This window comes from Rana temporaria, chromosome 2 (assembly GCF_905171775.1).
Source record: "Rana temporaria chromosome 2, aRanTem1.1, whole genome shotgun sequence".
Taxonomy (NCBI): domain Eukaryota; kingdom Metazoa; phylum Chordata; class Amphibia; order Anura; family Ranidae; genus Rana; species Rana temporaria.
This window is the reverse complement of record NC_053490.1, coordinates 517,321,061-517,343,681: the sequence shown is the minus strand read 5'-3', so window position 1 is coordinate 517,343,681 and position 22,621 is coordinate 517,321,061. Positions and strand designations below refer to the sequence as shown.

General features: G+C 44.8%; 1 protein-coding gene across 1 annotated transcript in view; it reads left to right on the top strand.

The window, feature by feature from the left end:
• The window catches only part of LOC120927992 (neurogenic locus notch homolog protein 2-like), a 74,369-nt gene that overhangs the window by 43,155 nt on the left and 8,593 nt on the right, over nucleotides 1-22,621 (top strand). The window contains exons 20-26 of the mRNA XM_040339034.1: nucleotides 2,128-2,271; nucleotides 4,582-4,728; nucleotides 7,621-7,764; nucleotides 7,928-8,074; nucleotides 11,684-11,827; nucleotides 13,562-13,699; nucleotides 20,672-20,815. Coding sequence (XP_040194968.1) covers nucleotides 2,128-2,271; nucleotides 4,582-4,728; nucleotides 7,621-7,764; nucleotides 7,928-8,074; nucleotides 11,684-11,827; nucleotides 13,562-13,699; nucleotides 20,672-20,815 — 1,008 coding nt within the window. The remainder of the gene's footprint in view (nucleotides 1-2,127; nucleotides 2,272-4,581; nucleotides 4,729-7,620; nucleotides 7,765-7,927; nucleotides 8,075-11,683; nucleotides 11,828-13,561; nucleotides 13,700-20,671; nucleotides 20,816-22,621) is intronic.

Below are 22,621 nucleotides of genomic sequence, written 5' to 3'. Positions count from 1 at the left end.
ATAAACTTTCAGCCCTAATGTCACAATGCACTTACAGCATCCCACCTTGCGCGAAATACCATGTCTTTCTCTTCACTTCTTCAGCCAGTGACATGATCTGTTCCTACCTGTCCTGACACATGACTTAACCACTTCAGCCCTGGACCATATTGCTGGTCAATGACCAGGCCCCTTTTTGCGATTCGGCACTGCGTCGCTTTAACTGAAAATTGCGTTGTGCGACGTGGCTCCCAAACAAAGTTGGCGTCCTTTTTTCCCCACAAATTCTTTTGGTGGTATTTGATCACCTCTGCGGTTTTTCGTTTTTGCGCTATAAACAAAAACAGAGCGACAATTTTGAAAAAAAAGAATATTTTTTACTTTTTGCTATAATAAATATCCCCCCAAAATATATATATAAAAAAAATTCCTCAGTTTAGGCCGTATTCTTCTACACATTTTTCGTAAAAAAAACCCGCAATAAGCGTCTATTGATTGGTTTACGCAAAAGTTATAGCGTTTACAAAATAGGGGATAGTTTTATGGCATTTTTATTAATATTTTTTTTTTGCTAGTAATGGCGGCGATCAGCGATTTTTATCGGTACTGCGACATTATGGCGGACACTTCGGAGACTTTTGACACATTTTTGGGACCATTGGCATTTTTATAGCGATCAGTGCTATAAAAATGCATTGCCAAAGGGGGCAGTACAAGATATTAACTCTGCAGGGTGCCCAAACTTTTGCAGACACCATTTTTTTGCTTTCTGTAATTTTGAAAGTGTAAGGCCCCGTACACACGACCGAGGAACTCGACATGCCAAACACATCGAGTTCCTCGCCGAGTTCAGTGTGGAAGCCGCCGAGGAACTCGGCGGGCCGACTTTTGCCATTGAACAACGAGGAAATAGAGAACATGTTCTCTATTTCCTCGCCGAGGTCCTCGTCGGCTTCCTCGGCCGAAAGTGTACACACGGCCGGGTTTCTCGGCAGAATTCAGCTCTGAACCGAGTTTCTGGCTGAATTCTGCCGAGAAACTCGGTCGTGTGTACGGGGCCTAAATGATGGAAATAAAATCTAACTTTTTTTGACATATTATAAGAACGTCTAATTTGTAATTTGATGCCTTTTGGTGATTTTTCCATCTTTCCTTGGCTTCGTTATGCACATTAATACAAATTTTTACCTGGGGTGCCCAAACTTTCGATCCCCACTGTATGGATAGTGAAACAAATTACATAGTAAACTGTCCTCTCAGCACAGCTCCCACACCGGAAGGCCCAAGATTAGGTTAGTTCTCCTGTATTTATGCCCTGTTTATTGGGAAGTGACATACATACAGGGCAAACCATGTCACAAAACATATTATCCCCCTACATGCACCAACCAAGACTTAAAGGAGCACTTACAAAGATGCCACTTAGCAGGAAAACAGTATATCAATTAGTCACCCTCATGAACTCTCATGAATCTCATCTGAGTCAGGGTGGGATCATTTAGGTCAGGGCAAAGGGGCAAAAGGAATAAGCGCACTTTGTCTAAGAGCATTTATTCTTTAAAGTGGATATAAACTCAATTCACAAATTTGAGCTGGGCACATATACCTGCAGTATTTTGTTTTCTCTCTTCAAAGAGCTAAGTCCCTTAGCTCTCTCCTGACCCATTCCTCGGTTATCAGCATAAGAACTTCTGACAAATTCCCAGACACATCAGATAAAAGCCGCCTGATATTTCTGTCGGGGGAGGTTGCTATAAATAGATTAGCAGGCAGCTGGCCCTATTACAAAACACCTCTGAGAGTCTGTCCTTGATGAGAGGGGGTGTGTGCCTTTCCTCCAATCAGAAATTTTAGCTATTTTGACATCACACTCTGTGTTAACCAGGAAGAGAAAATCTCTTAATACGATCTGAAATTTCTAAACTGTATATAAACAGGAAGACAGCAGACATACATGTAAAACCTATGTAGGGAGATTAGGTTCATCCCTGTGTATCATCTGAGGCTGTTCACTTCACTGGGTGTGTGGAGGGTTTACATCCACCTTAAATCACACATTTGGAAGAAGATATCCCCATAGTTCCTCATAAGTGCCCAAAAAAATGTATGTCCTGTTTCAAAAATAATATTTTAAATTATTCTTCCTAGATAAGGCTCAGTGCTTGGTAAATCCAGCTGACAGAACAGACTGCGGATATCCAGGAATTAGTTCCGAAGAATGTTATTCCAGAGGATGTTGCTTCAACTCATCCATCGCTGGGGTCAAATGGTGCTTCTACCCTGATGGCTACAGTAAGGGTCTTTTCAATGCTATGATTTACATTAATATTATTTTTTTACAGGGTTTATTTAGCGCCAACAGTTTTGGCAGTGTTTTACAATATAAAGGTAGACAGTACAGTTACATTACAATACAAGGCAAGAGGGTTAGGTGGGATCTGCTTGTGAGAGCTTGGGGAGGACATGATACAAAAAGGTAATAACTGTGGGGGAATGAGTTGATGGAGAAAGTATAATTCAATTTTGAGGCAGGATAGGCTTCCCTGAAAAGGTGGATTTTCAGAGATTGCCTAAAGATGGTCATGATAGGAGATAGCCATAGACGAGCATGGGGGAAGGCGATGAGAGAGCTAGGGAGCAGGAAGACTCGGAAGGGGTGAAGAGGACCATTAAGCTGACCATATACAGTTTAATTTTTTATAAGATTCCTTCCATGAATGGACAACATTTCTACTGCAGCAATTGTACTCTGAAGCCTCATACACCCGACCAAGTTTCTCGGCAAAAAAACAGCAAGAAACTTGCTGGGAGATATTTTTTTGCCGAGGAAACCGGTCATGTGTACATTTTCGTTGAGGAAACTGTTGAGAAACTCGACGAGCCGAAAAGAGAGCAAGTTCTCTATTTCCTCGACGGGAATGGAGAAACTTGCCTTGTCGAGTTCCTCGACAGCCTAACAAGGAACTCGACGAGGAAAACTATGTGTTTCGCCCGTCGAGTTCCTCGGTCGTGTGTACGAGGCTTGACAATCAGGACCAGCCAGAATACCCAAAATGGCTGACAATTTTCTATTGATTACTTCAGTTCTTCTGTTGAAGGGTGGCAAGCAGGAGGGGGGGGCTTGGTGATAGGGCCAATCTAAAAAGGGTCAAGCGGGAGAGTGAGTTTCTCGCTCATGTTTTTCACTGTGATAAATCAATGCTAGTCATTAACTTCACTTCGATGAGGTCGGGGCTGTTGCTTGCCACTTTCCAATTTTTTTTTTACTTTTCCCATGTCCCACCCACTTCTCTCATAAACAAAATGTAAAACATCTGCCAAAAGCCCTAATCCCTTTCTTTGCCTCTGAAGTCAGGCTCTAATTATTACATTTTTTATAAGGAAAGTCTGGGGCCCCCTCTAGCAGGGAGGCCTGAGCAAATTTCCTTTTTGCCCCCCTTATAAATCTGACACTGACAATACCCCCTAATAGTGATGGTCAGTGGAAAGAATCCCTTCTCTGTCACTGCTCAAGTAACCCTTAGCAACCTCTGAGGATCCCTAAAGGTCTAAGAAACCATGGTTGAGAATGGTTGGTTTAGATCAAAAGTATTCAAACTGGTCTTCAGGTCTTACCAAGAAGACATGTTTGGAGGTTGTCTTTTCAGAAAAGCAGCTTTGGCAATCTATGACTGAACTTATTAGCTAGATGGTCTTTTGAGGACATCTTCAATGTATGTACTATAGGTGCGGCTTTAGAACCTGTGCACTAGAATTTTGGAACTAAGCTTGTCTGCCCATAGTGGCATATAGTGTCACTTCTGAACTGCTCCCATGTAATGTATGTAGATGTAGATTGATGCTTTCAATTTAAATATTTAGTCCACATTCCCAGCTTGTAGGTGGGGTGCAGTGTGGTGCAGAGGCAATAATTCTCAGAGGCAGGTGCAACGGAACTTGTATTGAAAGAATCCAACAACAGTTCACAACAAGCCCGGCAGGACAGCCACTTAGCCGGGCTTGCTCAAAGTTCTGTAGTGTGACAGGAGTAGATTCCAGACAGAATGACAGCGTCTATTGAGAGGGGACAGAATGCGGCCTGGCTATCTGGTCCCAATCGAGAATCTGCCCAAAGAGATTAGGCCCTACGCTTATCCTCCTTGTCAAGAACCTTTTCCTAGCACTGCTAGTGTCCCTCACAGAAGGGGTACCTGTCCCTATTCTGTCTACTTACCAAAGTGTCCAAAACTGGGGAGCCAGGGCCCTAAATAGGCTCTGCCTGACCCAAGACAGCTGCTTGGGTCACATGGGGTTCGGTAGCATCCAATAGGATAGCTTCCCCAATGACCCTGCAAACCTTTGACTGAGCGCCACCTGCTCTGGGGAAAATAGACTGCATCTGCCTACAAGATCACCAGTGGGTTATGGATGAATTACCGTCTTGCATGGCGTGTTTAAGTGCCATTTAAAGTGAATGGCAATGTAAAGCAGTACACCATGTTTTAACATACAAGAAACAGCTAGAAAACCAGCCTAAAGCTTTTTGTCACCCAAAAACAACCAATATTTACAACATAGCAATGTAGCCAAATATGTATTATACTTTAATTTTTATTTTCACAGGGACAAAACAGGAGTGTGGCGGGTCTCCATACAAAAGAAGGAACTGTGGCTACCCAGGAATCAGTGCTTCCGAATGCGCCAGGAGAGACTGCTGTTTTGATTCCAGCATCCCTGGCGTGAATTGGTGCTTCTACTCTCAGGCACTGGGTAAAGTACAGTGCTGATATAAAGGAGTGCAGGTTGTGAATGTGATGTACTTAGAGGGATCCCTGTTGTAGGTCCTCTAGACACCACAAAATGAGTGGTGGGAAGTGTAATTTAGGCAGTGACTGAGATAGAAGTCTGGTGGTATCTTTCTTTAGTTTGCTTGGCAACCTTGCCCTGGCTATCATTAGCGTTCCTAGGTGGTTAATTAAAAAGGATTGGTGGAAAGCATGGGGCATGCTAGAGTTAGTGTCTGCAACCTTCAGCCTGTTTAGGGAGTGAGCAGTTCTTGTTATTTAAGACCCATCCATGAGGAACAATGCAGCCAGGAGTCATTTTAACATGAGCCCCCCCCCCAGGCGAGGTAAGACAGAATGCAATTCTCCCAAGGACCATATTCTACCCACTGCCAGGATGTGAGTCTCATCACTCTGATTTAAGACCTCCTGTACTCTTGTTCAGGTAGGGTGCCACCATAATCCTGTATGGTCAATGTGACAGACTCACCTGGGAGGGGACTGAATGCTAGCTTCTTACCTTGCGATTATGGGCCCTGGCACCTGGGTGAACGGAGCTGTATGACCGGGGACCCTTGAGGTGGTGTTACTTTGGATTCAGGTCCATGTCCCCCCAAGACACACAGACTCTGGGAACCATGTATATGTCATATTATAAATAGTGACTGATTCATAGAGTCTTTCATCCATTGTTGCTTGTGCTAATCAACCCTGCAATTGCATGAATGAGTTCTGTGTTGATAAGTATGATAATGTGTATTGTAGTTAGGGAGTCACATCGGCTGCTTTAAGGGATTAGTTAATTAGCTCATCTTAATTTATGTTTCTGTGTATTGTTAGAGTAGTATGAGCAGGAGGTAGGAATCTCCTCCTCTTTAACTGTATATAAGACTGAGGCCTCGTACACACGACCGAGGAACTCGACGGGCAAAACACATCGTTTTCCTCGTCGAGTTCCTTGTTAGGCTTGTCGAGGAACTCAACAAGCTTGCTTTGCGTACACACTGTCAAGACAAAATCTCCTCGTTCTCAAACGCGGTGACATACAACACATACAACGGCAGGGGAGGTTCGATTCCACTGGCAAAACTCTTGGGGCTGGTTTTGCTAATCTCACGTGTTTGCGTGTTAAGTAAAAGTTTGTAGAGAGACGATTTGCACTTTTCAGTCTGTTACAGCTTGAAAAATGTGTTATCTCCATTACAAATGCTACTTTTACTCCCGTCTCATACTTTATTCTGAGCAAGCGCGGGTTTCTTAGCATACACGCGCTTGAGTTTCTCGTCGGAAACCAACCCGACCAGGAACTTGTTGAGACTCCCGTCGAGGAAATAGAGAACTTGCTCTCTTTTTGGCTCGTCGAGTTTCTCGACAGTTTCCTCGACGAAAATGTACACACGACCGGTTTCCTCGGCAAAAAAATATCTCCCAGCAAGTGGTCTTGCTGGTTTTTGCCGAGAAACTCGGTCGTGTGTACGAGGCCTCATATTCTGGTTCTAATAAACAGTCTGATGTTTTACCCTACACTGAGCTACGACTAGTGAATGGGAAAGCTAAGGGGTCTTGGATTGTGTGATACCGGACAGAGGAGTGATACGGCGGACAGACTCATCTTGAGTACGGGGGGTCCATCACAGTCAATTATAACATTATTATTATAATGTTAAGTAAACTTCCTGCCAAGTGTGGTGTTTTGTACCAATGGAGGACTACTCTTGGGTATGGCCTTGTTGGGACTTGACTTCACAGCTAGAACAGGCTAAATGTCGTCAGGCCAGGCTGGGTTTTTCCCATTGTGTCTTAGAGATTCAATGTGTGGAGGGTTCCTCTTGGCAACCTCGGGAATCCTGGTGGGCTCCAAGGAAGCAAATGACAGTAAGCCTTGTACACACGACCGAGGAACTCGATGGGCGAAACACATCGTTTTCCTCGTCGAGTTCCTTGTTAGGCTGTCGAGGAACTCGACAAGGCAAGTTTCTCCATTGCCGTTGAGGAAATAGAGAACTTGCTCTCTTTTTGGCTCGTCGAGTTTCTCGACAGTTTCCTCAACGAAAATGTACACACGACCGGTTTCCTCGGCAAAAAAATATCTCCCAGCAAGTTTCTTGCTGGTTTTTGCCGAGAAACACGGTCGTGTGTACGAGGCCTAAGCCTTGTGTGTTGCTCAAGCACGAACAAAAATTGTTAACTACATCTGGTTCTGTTACACTAAACTGCTTGATGTGCAAGGCAAGGGTGTCCTAGCAGGCCGCTAACACGTTACAAAGAAATAGTAAGAAATAGTAAGAAATAGTAAGCAAGTTTGCACATCATGTATGTCTGCTGCAGCTTGACTGCTTTTGGCAACTAAAGCTGCACAACTAATGTTTTCCTATTGATTTGGCACTGCGTTTAGTTGTTTGCTGTTGCTCTGCCTATGGCCGCGTACACACGACCGGTTTTCTCGGCAGAATCCATCAAGAAAATCGATGGGAGATGTATTCTGCCGAGAAAACCGGTCGTGTGTACACTTTTCGCCGAGAAACCCGTCGGGAAACTCGTCGAGCCAAAAAGAGAGCATGTTCTCTATTTCCTCGTCGGGCAATGGGAAAATTTGGCTCAACTAATTTTATGGCAGCCGAACAAGGAACTCGACGGGGAAAACGATGTGTTTCGCCCGTCGAGTTTCTCTGTCGTGTGTACGCGGGCCTATCTGTTGAAGGACTTTCTTTAACACCATTCCTGACTGTTGCTGGCTGTTGACTTTGGCAACACAGAGAGTCTATGATAGATAGCTTGATAACCCATACCTACTGTATCTGTGCACTTCTACCCTTCTGTCCCATTCCTCCCTTCCTAATAGTAAAATATGTTCTTACTTCCACTTTGTCTGCTACAGATAGGGCTCAGTGCTCGGTGAGTCCAGCCGACAGAACAGACTGTGGATATCCAGGAATTTCTGACAAGGAATGCTATTCTAGGGGATGCTGCTTCAACTCAAGTCTTCCCGGGGTTAAATGGTGCTTCTATCCAAATGGCCAAAGTAAGATGCAATATTAAACAAAAACTTGCAATAATTTCTCTAAAATTAGAAATCATAACATACTGTACATGTCTAGAACCGTGAGAACACTTATACCTGATAACGGATCTTTGCAGTTGGCTGCCCAGCTATTACCATCTATGTTTATTTTGTTTTCCCTTAGAAAAAGCCCAGGAGTGTGGTGGCTCGCCCAATCAGAGGAGGAACTGTGGGTATCCTGGAATTACCGCCGCTCAATGCGCCAGCAGGAACTGCTGCTTTAATTCCAGCATCCCTGGTGTGAACTGGTGCTTCTACTCTCAAGCAGAAGGTACAGTGCAATGCCACTTGCTGTACATGATCATGACAAAGTTGTCTTAACAGCTCGCTAACTGTAAGCCGAGCAGGTTTGACCACCATGTACTGTACATCTGTTACGAATAGACCAGCAAGGCTCACCAATCATTGTGCTGCTTGTGAGCAAGGTACAGCATGGTGTGGTGGGCAGTAAACACACCAAGTCCAAGTCAGGCAACAACGTTTTTTTTTGTAGAAAAGGTGCAAACACAGCTTTTTCAGGCCTGGTGGGTAGACACGCCCAGCTGGAGCCACTCAAGACAATGACAGCAGTCTAAGGACTTGATGATGCCCACAGCATCAGCAATGAGGAGTTGAATGCGGCCGGCCTGGCCCACACCCAAAGGGCAGGGCTCCTGAAGAGTGGTAGATGTAGTCCCTGCACTGTCCCTACCCCATTGGAACCTTTCACTACCTCCCTGACAGACGGGCATCCTGTCCCTATGCTAGTCACTCGCATGAAGTGCACCAAACCTGGGAGCCAGATTCTTAAAGCGGAGGTTCACCCTAAAAAACAAGTTTCTACCATGCCATTCAGCATACTAGCGTCAGCTAAAGTATGCCTTTATTTTTATTTTTTGCGCCGTACTCACAGTTTAATCCCTTAGTTAAATTTCAGACACCCGCGGGGAATGGGTGTTCCTATGCAGAGGGGGACATGATTGACGGCCGGCTATGGCGCGTCACGCTGCCCGAAAATAGCCGGAGTAGGACTCGTCTCTTCACGGCACTATACGGCGCCTGCGCACAGACTAGGAGCTGACTGCGCAGGCGCCATGAATAGCCAAGTCCTATTTCGGCTATTTTCGGGAAGCGTGACGCGCCATAGCCGGCCGTCATTCATGTTCCCCTCTGCCTAGGAACGCCTACTCCCCGTGAGGAGTCTGAAACTTAACTAAGGGATTAAACTGTGAGTACGGCGCAAAAAAAAAAAAAAAAAAAAAAGTCATACTGTAGCTCGTGCTAGTATGCTGAATGGCATGGTAGAATTTTTTTTTAGGGTGAACCCCAGCTTTAAATAGACTCTGCCTGACCGAAGATGACCACTAGAGTCACATTGGACTCATATCTCCCTGTGACCACAGGAAGTAACAGGGGAACCAAGTTCCTCACCACTTCCTTCCCCTTCTGCATTGACGCTTCAGTTGCACACCACCTGCAGTGGGGAGTATAGACTGCACCTGCCTACATGCTGACTGCCTGCCTGTTTGAGTATTTTACCAAACCTCATTCCTAAGATTCCAACGCACTCTTCGCAATGCACGCGTTCCTGTGAAAGCGGCTGTATGTCTAAGTGGGTTCTGAAGCAACCACCAGCTGGAACCGTGGGCAATCAGAATGAGCAATGTTACCAGCACACCGTGGGGTTGATTTACTAAAGACAAATATAATGTGTACTTTGCAAGTGCAGTTGCTCCAGAGATTAGTAAACAAGACAAAGCTTCACTTTGCAAAGAGTACCCAATCACATGCAAGGGAAAAAAAATGCATTTTTGCTTGCACATGATTGGATGATAGAAGTCAGCAGAGCTCATTTACTAAGCTCTGGAGCAACGTTACTTGCACAAAGCGCACAGTCTATTTGCCTTTAGTAAATCAACCCCCATGGTCTCCAAAAAAATGGGTCCAATGCATTATTCAGTTATCACCCCGTTACAGCAAACCACAACGTTTCGGAGCCTCACAGGACCCATGATGTCACATGTCTGATAAAGGGTTCCTACGCGGCTCCGAAACAGGCTATTGGTAAGGGGGGTGCATTGCACAAATGAGAAAAAATTCGGAGATAGGTATGGGCTATCAAGCTGTCATGGGCTTTGGTAGACCCTCTGTGTTGCCAAAGTCAGCAGTCAAGAGCAGTCAGGAATGGGGTTAGAATGAGGAATGTCACTAGAACACCATGGCCCGGATTCACAACGTATCTCCGGATACGCCGTCGTAACTCTGAGTTGCGGGGTCGTATCTATGCGACTGATTCATTGGGCCAGATTCACAAAGAGATACGATGGTGTATCTCCTGATACACCATCGTATCTCTGACTTACACTGGTCCTATCTATGCGCCTGATTCATAGAATCAGATACGCATAGATATGGCTAAGATCCGACAGTGTTACACTGTGTTACACTGTCGGATCTTATTTTCAATTTGAAAATGGCGCCGGGGGCGTTCCCGCTGATTTACGTAGAATAATATGTAAATCAGCGAGATACGCAAATTCACGAACGTACGCGGACCCGACGCAGTGTTCTTACAACGTTTCCGTAGCGGCTTTCCCGGCGTTTACTTACCCCTGCTTCTATGAGGCGCAGCCAATGTTAAGTATAGCCGTCGTTCCCGCGTCGATTTTTAATTTTTTAACGTCGTTTGCGTAAGTCGTTCTCAAATACGGATGGACGCCGTTTACGTAAGCGTCGAAACCACTGACGTCCTAGCGACAGTGGGAGCAATGCACGCCGGGAAATTCCGCGGACGGTGCATGCTCATTTAAATCGGCGCGGGAACGCGCCTGATTTAAATAGTACACTCCCCCTAGCCGCGGAATTTGAATTCCGCTGGGGGATTTACGATCCGCCGCCGCAAGTTTGAAGGTAAGTGGTTTGTGAATTACCCACTTGCCTCTCAAACTTGCGGGAGCGGATCTTAAATCAGGTAGATCGAGCGGATCTAAAGATCCGCTGATCTACGTGAATCTGGCCCATAGAATCAGTTACGCATAGATTTCCCTAAGATCTGAACGGCGTAAGTGTCTTACACCGTTGTATCTTAGGCTGCATATTTACGCTGGCCGCTAGGTGGCGCTTCCGTATATTTCTGCAAGGAATATGCAAATTAGGTAGTTACGCCAATTCAGAAACGTACGTCCGCCCGGTGCAATTTTTTACATTGTTTACGTTAGGCTTTTTTCGGCGTAAAGTTACCCCTGGGTCTATGAGGCGTACGCAATGTTAAGTATGGACGTCATTCCCGCATCGAATTTTGAAAATTTTACGTCGTTTGCGTAAGTCGTTCGCGAATAGGGCTGTACGTAAGTTACGTTCACGTCGAAAGCATTGACGATTTGCGGCGGAATTTCGAGCATGCGCACTGGGATTCTTTCACGAACGGCGCATGCGCCGTTCTTGAAAAACTTCAAATACGTGGGGGAAACACTAAATTTAAATAAAACACGCCCACATCATCCCCATTTGAATTACGCGGGCTTACGCCGGACCACATACGTTACGCCGCCGTAACTTAGGGCTCAAGTTCTTTCTGAATACAGAACTTGCGCCCTAATTTACAGCGGCGTAACTAACCCGAAAAATGGGTGAAAAGCTCTATTCAGCGATCACATTGATACAGCAAACAGCAACGTTTTGGAGCCTCGCAGGACCCCTTCATCAGGCATTTGATGTCACATCCCCGATAAAGGAGTCCTGCGAGGCTGTACCATCTAATGATAAGGTTCAATGTTCTGTAAGTCCAGCTGAAAGGATAGACCGTGGATATCCCATATTTATCTCTGCACTTCTACCCGTCTGTCCCATTTCTCCCTTCTCAGTAGTCTAATAATCTGTTTTTACTTCCACTTTTCTACAGATAAGGCTCAGTGCGCGGTGAGTCCAGCCAACAGAACAGACTGTGGATATCCAGGAATTACTGAAAAGCAGTGTTATTCTAGTGGATGCTGCTTTAACTCATCTGTTCGTGGGGTTAAATGGTGCTTCAATCCAAAAGGCCAAGGTAAGGTGCAATATTAACCACTTGAGGACCGGCCCATGTAGCTATACGTCGGCAGAATTGCACGGACAGGAAAAATCACGTACCTGTACGTGGCCCTTTAAATGCCTGCTCGCGACCCTGCCGCCTTCCTCGTGAGTCGGACAGCGGGTCCCGTGGACTCGATCACCGCGGGGATCCCTCTGACTAGTGACAATGACACTGATCGTGGCTCTGTGTACTCGGAGCGAAGATCAGTGTCATGTGACACAGAGCCCACCCCCCCTACAGTAAGAAACACTATGCATGGGAAGAAAGTAGAACCTGATGAAAAAGGACCTTATTCATCAGGTTCTACTTTCTGCAAATTAAACGGGATGTTGGCACATCTGATTGATTTTATTACTAGTCTAAAAGAGGCAATACTCTCCATTTTTGACTATGCATGGGAACACTTAAAGCGGAGGTTCACCCCTACAATATACTTTTTTCCCTTAGATTCCTGCTCGTTTTGTCTAGGGGAATCGGCTAGTTGTTTTAAAATATGAGCAGTACTTACGGTTTACGAGATGCATCCTCTCCGTCGCTTCCGGGTATGGGCTGCGGGACTGGGCGTTCCTATTTTGATTGACAGTCTTCCGAGAGGCTTCCGACGGTCGCATCCATCGCGTCACGATTTTCCGAAAGAAGCCGAACGTCGGTGCGCATGCGCAGTATAGAGCCGCACCGACGTTCGGCTTCTTTCGGCTACTAGTGACGCGATGGATGCAACCGTCGGAAGCCTCTCGGAAGACTGTCAATCAAGAAGGAACGCCCGCTCCTGAAAACCCATACCCGGAAGCGACGGAGAAGATGCATCTCGAAAACGGGTAAGTACTGCTCATATTTTAAAACAACTAGCCGATTCCCCTAGACAAAACGAGCAGGAATTTTAAGGGGAAAAGAGAAAAAAAAAAAAAAATGGGTGAACTCCCGCTTTAACCCCTACAGCGCCACCTAGTGGTTTACCCCTTCACTGCCAGTGCCGTTTTCACAGTAAACAGTGCATTTTTATAGCACTGATCGCTGTGAAAATGACAATGGTCCCAAAAATGTGTCAAAAGTGTCCGATGTGTCCGCCATAATGTCACAGTCGCGAAAAAATGCACTGATCGCCACCATTACTAGTAAAAATAAAAATAATTAATAAAAATGCCATAAAACTATCCCCTATTTTGCAAACGTTATAACTTTTGCGCAAACCAATCAATAAACGCTTATTTCGATTTTTATCGATTATGTATTGGCCTAAACTGATGAAATATAAAAAAAATTATAGATTTTTTTGGGATATTTATTATAGCAAAAAATTCAAAATATTGATTTTTTTTCAAAATGTTCGGTCTATTTTTGTTTATAGCGCAAAAAATAAAAACCGCAGAGGTGATCAAATACCACCAAAAGAAAGCTCTGTTTGTGGGAAAAAAAGGACATCAATTTTGTTTGGGAGCCACGTCACACGATCTCGCAATTGTCAGTTAAAGTGATGCAGTGCCGAATCGCAAAAAGTGGCCTGGTCTTTGACCACCCAAATGGTCCGGGTGGTGAAGTGGTTAAACATCAACTTATAATAATTTTTCTAACCTGATAAATCATAATCTACAGTACATGGCTAGGCTGGACACATAAGAACACAGACATTATATAACAAATCTTTTCGGTGTTAAAACTATTGGTGGCCCAGCTATTACCATGTTTGTGTATTTTGTTTGCCTTTAGATGTGTGTGGCGGATCTCCCTATCTGAGGAGGAACTGTGGATATCCTGGGATCAGTGCCTCACTATGTGCCAGTAAGAACTGCTGCTTTGATTCCAGCATCCCTGGGGTGAATTGGTGCTTCTACTCTCTGGCACAAGGTACAGTGCAGTGCCGTTCGATTTATGTAATCATGGCAAAATCATCTTATCAATTTGTGAAAGAGCAGTAAGCAGAACAGATGTCTGCTGTGGCTAGACTAGCAAGGCTTACTACTTATTAGACATGTGCATTCGTTTTCGTCCGAATGCATTTTCGTCCGAAATTCAGGTATTTTCGTTATCGTTTTAACAAACGATAACGAAAGCGCACAAAACGAAAACCTAGAGATCCGTAATAAAAAAATGTTTTTTTTCATTTTTGTTTAGAATATAAAAATATTCTACTACACACACACATACTGTACTTTTCGACATTATAGAGAAAAGAAAAGATTCGACATTATAGAGAAAAGATTCGACAAAGCATCGAAAATCGCAGAGAAAAGATTCGACGGAGAAGATATACTGCACTCGTACATTTTTAATGCTCAACCCATAGGCTATAGAAAATGTCTAAGGCCCCATACACACCATAGAATCTATCCGCAGATAAATCCCATCAAATGGGTTTCTGCGGATAGATCCTATGGTGTGTACACTCCGTCGGATATCTATCCGCGGATAAATCTCCCCTGGGATGGATTTCCAGCAGATGGATATTTGCTGACATGCTCAACAAATCCATCTGCTGGAATCCATTCCAACGGATGGATCCGCTCGTCTGTACAGACTTACCGGATCCATCCGTCCAAAGGGATTCCCCGCACGCGTCGTAATGATTTGACGCATGCGTGGAATTCCTTATATGACAGCGTCGCGCCCGTCGCCGCGTCATAATAGCGGCGACGGCGCGACACGTCATCGGCAGAGGATTTCAGCGGGGATTTCAATGCGATGGTGAGTACACGCCATCGCATAGAAATCCTCTGAAATCCTCGAGAGGATTTATCCGCGGATACGGTCCGCTGGACCGTATCTGCGGATAAATCCTCTCGTGTGTATGGGGCCTAATGCTGGTTGACTAGTAATATAATAAATAATAATAATATAATTATTTATTTTTATTATTACTAGTCATACAACGTTAGAATTCTTGTAGGCGAAATATTCGACCGTACGACCGTACGATTCGACGTAAAATTTCGATGTTCCGTCGAATATTTTTTGACCATTCGACACTGAAACCATGTATATCTGGATTTTCGGACGAAAGCTATTCCCAACGAAAAACGAAAATAAATCAAAACGATTTTCGTCAGTAACTAAATAAATTTATTTTTCTGACGAAAACGAAATTACGAAACAAAATATTTCAGTTTGCACATGTCTACGTACTTATTGCACTACTGCTGCTGACATCTTAAAGGATAATTCTTTGTCTGCACATATTAATATATGCACCAGTATTGCCAAAATGTGTATTTATTATTTTATTGCAGGCATCACTAAATGACGGACCGCGTTCCGGATCTGGACCGAGCCACTGTCCCGTCTGGACCCGGGTCACGTCATTTAGGAGCTGCTTCTGTTCCCTGGCCTTGGCCACTGTCATTTCTTGCATGTTGGGAGGCAGGATGGCAAAATGCTGGGTGTGGGAGGCAGAACTCTGCATTGGGGGGGGGAGGTAATAAGCTGAGTGCTGGTAATAAACTGACTTCGGGAGGCACAGCTCTGCATTGGATAGGAGCGAGAGCTGCCGGTGATCTGCCGAGCTGGTTCCAGCTGTGGTATTTGTTCCTCTTAACAGCTGACGATCAGCTGTTGCGTTCGGCTATTTCCGTAGCCTGCTACTGCGCATGCCCGGAGTCTGCGCAGTCGGTTGTGGAACTTCTCAGATGGTGGCGCAAGAACTCGGGTCACAGTCTCCCCTCCTCCTCCTCCTCCCTCCCTAAGGCAGCTATGGGGCCTCCCCCACCTGGGTGCTCGCTGACTGGTGCCCTGAATGGCCGGGTGACGCAGGCCGTGTGTGTGTAAGAGGAATGGCAGCCGCTCTATTGTCAGTCAGTGAGCTCCTCCTGCCCCGTCAGCCCCATAGAGCCGCACACAGCCCCTCCTCTCCGGTGCTCCGGGATCCCGCATGCCGCGGACACAACACAATGTATAAAATAAATGAATGCAAACTAAAAAAAAAAGTAAATAAAAGCGACGTGTGCACGCCTCTCAGCAGCTGCCCATTCCGCCGGTGATCTGCCGAGCTGTGTTCCTCTTAACAGCTGACGATCAGCTGTTGCGTTCGGCTATTTCCGTAGCCTGCCCGTAGCCTGTTACTGCGCATGCCCTGAGTCTGCGCAGTCGGTTGTGGAACTTCTAAGATGGTGGAACAAGAACGTTAAGACACCGGCTGTTAACATTGCCGTGCATTTTAACAAGCAAGTGATTGGTGGCTAGGATGTAGGGCGGATGAAACGTTAACAGCCGGCAGCTCTCGCTCCCATGAAGTGGGGGGGCAGTGCTGTGGGGGGGGGGAGTGGTGTGAAGGGGGCATTGCTGTGTGTGTGTGTGGGTTGATATGAAAGGGGTAGTGATGGGGGGGAGGGTGATGTGCAGGGGGCCGGTGATGTGAAGAGCAGCATTACTGTGGATGGATGATGTGGAGCCAGGTGATGTGAAGGCAGCAGAGCACACTACTGCTTGGGGGGGGGGGGGGGTATTTGTGATGTGAAGGTGGGTGGATGATGTGAAAGGGGCAGTGCTGTATGTGTGTGTGTGTGTGTGTGTGGGGGGGGGGTCATGTGAAAGGGGCAGTGGACTGTACTGTGGGGGGGGGTGATGATTTGAAAGGGTAGTGAGGACACTTCTGTGAATGAAGGGGGGGTGTGCTATGTAAAGGGGATTCAGTACACTACTGTGAAGAGGGTGGGGGTGATGTGAAGGGGGCCTGAGAACACTACTTTGAAGGGAAACCTGTGAAGTGGGCTGTGTTGCAAACCGTCCGTTAATTTACGGACAGCGTATAAATGTAACCCCCTTTTCGGGGTGTCCGTAAATTCTGTTATGGGCATCGGGTGCCCGTAAAAAAAAGATGGCCGCTGGGCTATCACGGCTCTGTCCTCTGCCTATGGCGAGTGCACTGCACGAGCCAAAGAGTGTCATTTTTTGTACCTTAATATGTACATTAAATCGTATTGCTATTTGCATTGTGTACTTGTTTGTAGCCTAAATACTGAAATTTGCACTTAAATCTGTAATTTTGTAACTTTTGTAAAATGTCCGTAAAAATTTGCCTGTGCCAGTAAATTTTGGGTGTTGTGCTAGTTAATTTCAATCTGGTAGGTTGGCAACACTGGAAGTGGGGGACTTTGATGTGCGGAGGACTGAGGACACTAATGTGTCTGGTCTGATGTCTGGTTAGTTCCAAGGCCAATGCCAATTTGAAAGAGCTAACTGAATGACACCAATGATCTTTTTAGCTGTCTTTAAGGGTTACATTTTTCCCCCGACCACCAATGTAAGGAGCATTTTCCCCATTGACCCACTGGCTTAAAAAAGGCTGCTCTAGAGGTTCCTTGAGCTGTGAATGATTGACCTCCCATCGAATGGTGCATTTGTAGTTCCAGGGCTAACGCCACTTGAAAAGCGAAATTACACCAATAATCTTTTTTATCTATCTGTAAGTGTGGAATTCTGACCACCATTGTAAGGGTTGCATTCTTCCGTGTCACGCTTACCCTTTACGCAGGTGGTCAGACACAATAGCTAGCTTCTGTGTTCTGCACCTAAAGGCAGCCCTCTTTCCCATAAGGCAAGCGGGCGTACATTAGACATGTGCAATTAGTTTTAATACCAATACAAATTTGGAAAAAAAATTGGTTATTCAGAGATTTGGATGTATTCGAATCTCACATGAAATAGTAATGAATTTTGTTGAAATCCGTATAAAAAATTAAAAAATTCAACTTTTCAGAACGATTAGAATACGGATTGGTCGAAAAATGATTGATTGATTCAAATTCTGTGTGAATAAATAGCTGATTGTTAAGAAGTCCTTAACAACCATGAGTCATCATCTGTCAGCTGGCTTCACAAATGAGAGATGAATGTTAAGATAAAGAATGCCGACAATTTCCCGGCAATATAAAAATGTAAAAAAAAAAAACGGCATAGGTTCCCCCCCAGTCCATACCAGGCCCTTTTGGGGGTGGGTGCTTTGGGGCAGGGGGGCTCTTCTTGACAACCCTGGGTTGTGGTTGTTGGGGTCTGCGGGTGGGGGTTATCGGAATCTGGAAGCCCCCAGATCCCGCCCCTCCTATGGAAATGGGTATCAGGTACATCGTACACCTACCCATTTACCAGAAATTTTTTCAGAAAGTAAGAACCACAAGTTTTTGACAAGCCCTTTATTAAAAAAAAATCGATGTGTTCATCACGACGCCCGCCAGACCCAAAAAATAGAAAAAATCCTGAGAGGCTACCTGTCGGCTGCTCACTTTTCGCTTTGACAGTTCTTATATAGGCAAGGGCGGGGCCACCCGGCTACATCACCCAGTGGCACCGCCCCTTTCTGACGTCACGTCACATCGATCCGATTTCTTATCATTCTGAAAAGTTGGAATTAATTAGAAAATGTATAAATGAAACAAATTTTAACGAAAACTAAATTAAAGTTAACAAAGACGAAACTAAACAAATTCCAAAACCAAACAAAACTAATTCCATAACGAAACAAAATTCTTAAAATAATGAATCGATCCGAAACTAAACAATTTTTCCCAATCTGCACATGTCTAGCCTACATGTACTCAGTTGCCTCCAGGACTTACACACAATGCTATGGTGCCTGGCCAACACGCCGGGGCAGGCTCGAACTGAGCAAAGCAAACAGGTACTTGAGGTTGGCACACAGGCAGAGTGGTTCAATGCAGCCCAGCTACAAGGCAGGCAAGGTTCAGAATAGTCAGGGTCAATCTGTAGTCAAAAGGCAAGCAGAGTCAGATATCCAATCCAAGGTCATCAGCAAGGGAATCCAAACAGCAGAACAGGACAGACTAACAGGCAGCTTGAGCACATGTAACCAGTGCTATCACAAGCATGAGACTGCAGGCTTGGCTGGATTAAATCAGGTTTGATCTCCACCCAGAGACTGACCACAGCAATCACTTTGCAGATGGACATTCAGACACAGCCAAAACCAGAATGCTGGTATCAGCTCAGCTGCTGTCAAAGAACAGGAACATTTACAGCACATGCTCCTGATATTCCTATTGAGTGCCAACACTCCCAATGTATGGGTTTTAATAAGGGTTCCCCCTGTGACTTATTATTAAAATAATAAAAATTATTTTAGGGGTTTCTCTGGGGTAAACAGGTTGTGAAAGGCTGTTTTTTAGTTTAAAAGCTTGGTATATGATTCCATTAAAGGTTACGGGAGCTTGGTCATTGGTAAAGAGATTTTCGTTGGATGGCTTGTAAACAATAGAAGAGCCATAGTCTAGAACAGTGTTTCTTAACCTTTTTTTTACAGCCAGGGCACCCTTTAAAATCATCAACAATCTTGAGGCACCCTCCAAAATTAGGGACAGTCTTCAGGCACCCCATCCTAAAATGTAAAAACGATTCTAATAGTTTTACCTAATGCAGCAAAATCCACTCACCTAAGACAACCAAAGTTAGGCCTCGTACACACGACCGTTTTCCTCGACAAACTCCATCAAGAAAATGGATCTCAACGAGAAAAAAAGAGAACATGTTCTCTTTTTTCTCGTCGGGAGTCTCAATTTCCTCGTCATGTTTCTCATCAGGCTGGTTTACGACGAGAAACACGTTCGTGTGTATGCTTAGAAACCCGCGCATGCTCAAAATAAAGTATGAGACAGGAGCACACCTTCGGTAAAAGAAGCTTTCGTAATGGAAATCGCACATTTGTCACTCTGTAACAGACTGAAAAGCGCAAATCGTCTCTTACCAAACTTTTACTTACCACGCAGTAACATGAGATTAGCAAAAGCCCCAAGGGTTGTGCCAGTGGAATCGAACTTCCCCTTTATAGTGCCGCCATACGTGTTGTACGTCACCGCGCTTGAGAACGACAAGATTTTGTCTTGACAGTATGCCTTGTATGCAAAGAAAGCTTGACAAGATTCTCGACAAGCCTGACAAGAAACTCGTCGAGGAAAATGACGTTTCATTTACGACGAGATTCTCGGTAGTGTGTGCGAAGCCTTAGGCCCCGTACAGACGAGGGGACATGTCCGATGAAAATGGTGACGTTGACGCCGCCACGTCCGCAAACCAGGAAGTAAAATACTTCCACGCATGCGTCGAATCCATTCGACGCATGCGGGAGATTTCTGTCCGCTGGTTAGGTGTACTAACCAGCGGACATGTCGGACGGACGGGTTTCCAGCCGACAAGTTTTAAAGCCTGCTTTAAAACTTTTGTCTGCTGGAAACCTGTCTGCTAGGCTGTACACACGGTCGACTCTGTCCGCTGAAACTGGTCTGCGGACCAGTTTCAGCAGACATGTTCGGTGGTGTGTACGAGGCCTGAGAGGTGCAAGTTGGTACTGACTAGTATTCCCATGTTTCTCTTCTTCTTCTCCATCACTCGGCTAATGTGACCCCAAAACTGATGGAGAGAGGCAGAGGAGGGTCAAACAAGCATGCTATGTGGGCGACTGACATCCTCCTTATCAACTGGTCGTTAGCAGGTTGACAGCTAGAAGGTCGTAACGGTGAACAATAAAAACCTGTGGCTTTGTGTAATTAGAAAGGCAGGCTTCATCCACCCACTGCCTTCTATACAATCTTTGGGTTGAAAAAGGCCGGTCTAGAACCAGGGTAAGTATGCAGCTGTGAAGGGGAAGGAGGTTAGTGTAGTTTAGCTTAGATGTGGAGGCTTTAGAAAAAGTCTATATAATACAATTGGTCACAAGCTTTAAAAATGCATATACATGTGGTGAGAATGGGGCCTAATAACTTGTATTTGATTGTCCGTGCATTTTGTCTATGTTGTGAAGTGTACAGTTTATGGATATATAGGCAGTAAAAAAATGAGATCTGTCTGATCTATTGTCTAATGTAATTTATCTACCAGATAATGCTCAATGCTCAGTGGCTCCCAGTCAGAGGCAAGACTGTGGCTACCCAGGGATCACTATGAACGCATGCCATTCCAAAGGCTGCTGCTTCGACTCCAGCAGTCCTAATGACCCATGGTGCTTCACTCCACAGGTTAAAGGTAACGTCCGCACCCCTTGAGATATTAATACTTGCAATATTAGTCACACACATAGGTTGAAATTGATGGACTTGTGTCTTTTTTAACCTTATCTTCAAATATAATCTTTATTACCACCCACAATGGGCGAAATCAGGTCAATACATTCAATAAATACAATAATTTGCAATTGAAATGTTACAATCATCTCAGAGTAACGTATTGATTATATAACTAGTTTCAATCTGATGCTTCCGCTTGTTTTCTACAAAAAGAGATGTATATGGAGAACTCAAGCATAAGACCCGAAGTCACCCGTTACTTTTTTCCTATTTTCAAACAAGTAAAGAATAACAGAAACAAAGAAAAATGGAGACAAAGAAGAAGAGGGAAGAGAGTGTAGGAGAATAGGTAGAGGGGGGAGGGGATCTGGGGGGAAAGGTGGGAAGGACTGGTTATTGTTGGCTTCGGACAGCTGGGGCAGAGTTCATGTTTGGTCATCGTGCTTAAGGAGGGCCAGGCCCTCTGTGGACAGAATAAACGTTTTCCAAAGTTTCCAAGTCGAAGGTGTTATTTTCCTGTTGATTTTGTGTGGTCGACATTAAGTCTTCTATTCTACTGACGTCCTCTACCCTACGCAACCAATTAGCCGCAGTTGGCAGTAACTGTTGCTTCTAGTGGAGTGGAATGCAGGACTTCTCAGCATTGAGGAGGTGTCTTAAAATAGATTTTTGATAACATTTGGCCAAGATATTAGATACGCGTAGAAAGAAAAAGGCCGGATCACCAAGGGTCTTGTATTTCGTGAACTTTCGAGTTATTTCCCTGACTCTTGTCTAGAAATTAGTCAATTTAGGGCATGACCAAAATATGTGGAGTAACGTTCCCCTATCCCCTTGACATCTCCAACAACGATCTGTAGTATCAGGGTAAAAATCGGTGTAGGAGGTGGGAGGTGAGGTTCCATCTTGTTAGAAGTTTATAATTGGACTCTTGAATTTTCGCACAAACAGACGACTTTAAACCCCCCCCCCCCCATTCTATGTAATATTGTTTTTTTTATGAAATATGGCCAGTTTGAATGTATTTCCCTTGTTCACATAGCAGTAACAGGTAAAACTGGTGTACTAGACTCCATGTCTGACAGTTATTTCTTTGTTGATTGTGGAGTCAAGTGTAATGCCGCGTACACACGATCATTTTTTGGGTTGTAGAAAACAACGGTTTTCAGGCTCTAGAAAAAACGACGTTTCCTTCAACGTGATCATTAAATCGGCCTTGCCTACACACGATCGTGAAAAAAAAAATGCTCTAGCAAAGGGCAGTGACGTACAACACGTACGACGGCACTATAGAGGGGAAGTTCCATTCGGATGGCGCCACCCTTGGGGCTGCTTTAGCTGATTTTGTAAAAGATGATTCGCGCTTTTCTGTCTGTTACAGCGTGATGAATGTGCCATCTCCATTACGAACGGTAGTTTTACCAGAACGAGCGCTCCCGTCTCATAACTTGCTTCTGAGCATGCGCAAATTTTTGACGTCGTTAAAGCCCACACACGATCATTTTTTACAACCCTAAAAACGACAACGTTAAAAACGTTATGAAAAAAGCATGTTCGAATTTTTTTTTGCCCGTTTTTCAGAACCCGAAAAATGCTCTGAAGCCCACACACGATCGTTTTTAATGACATAAAAAAAAACGTAATTTTTTACAACCCGAAAAAAGATCGTGTGTACGCAGCACCACAGAACCAGAGTTGCAGGTGATTAAATCAGTAGTAAACTGCATCTGGTTTAAAAAAAAAAAACACCTGAAAGACATAAATA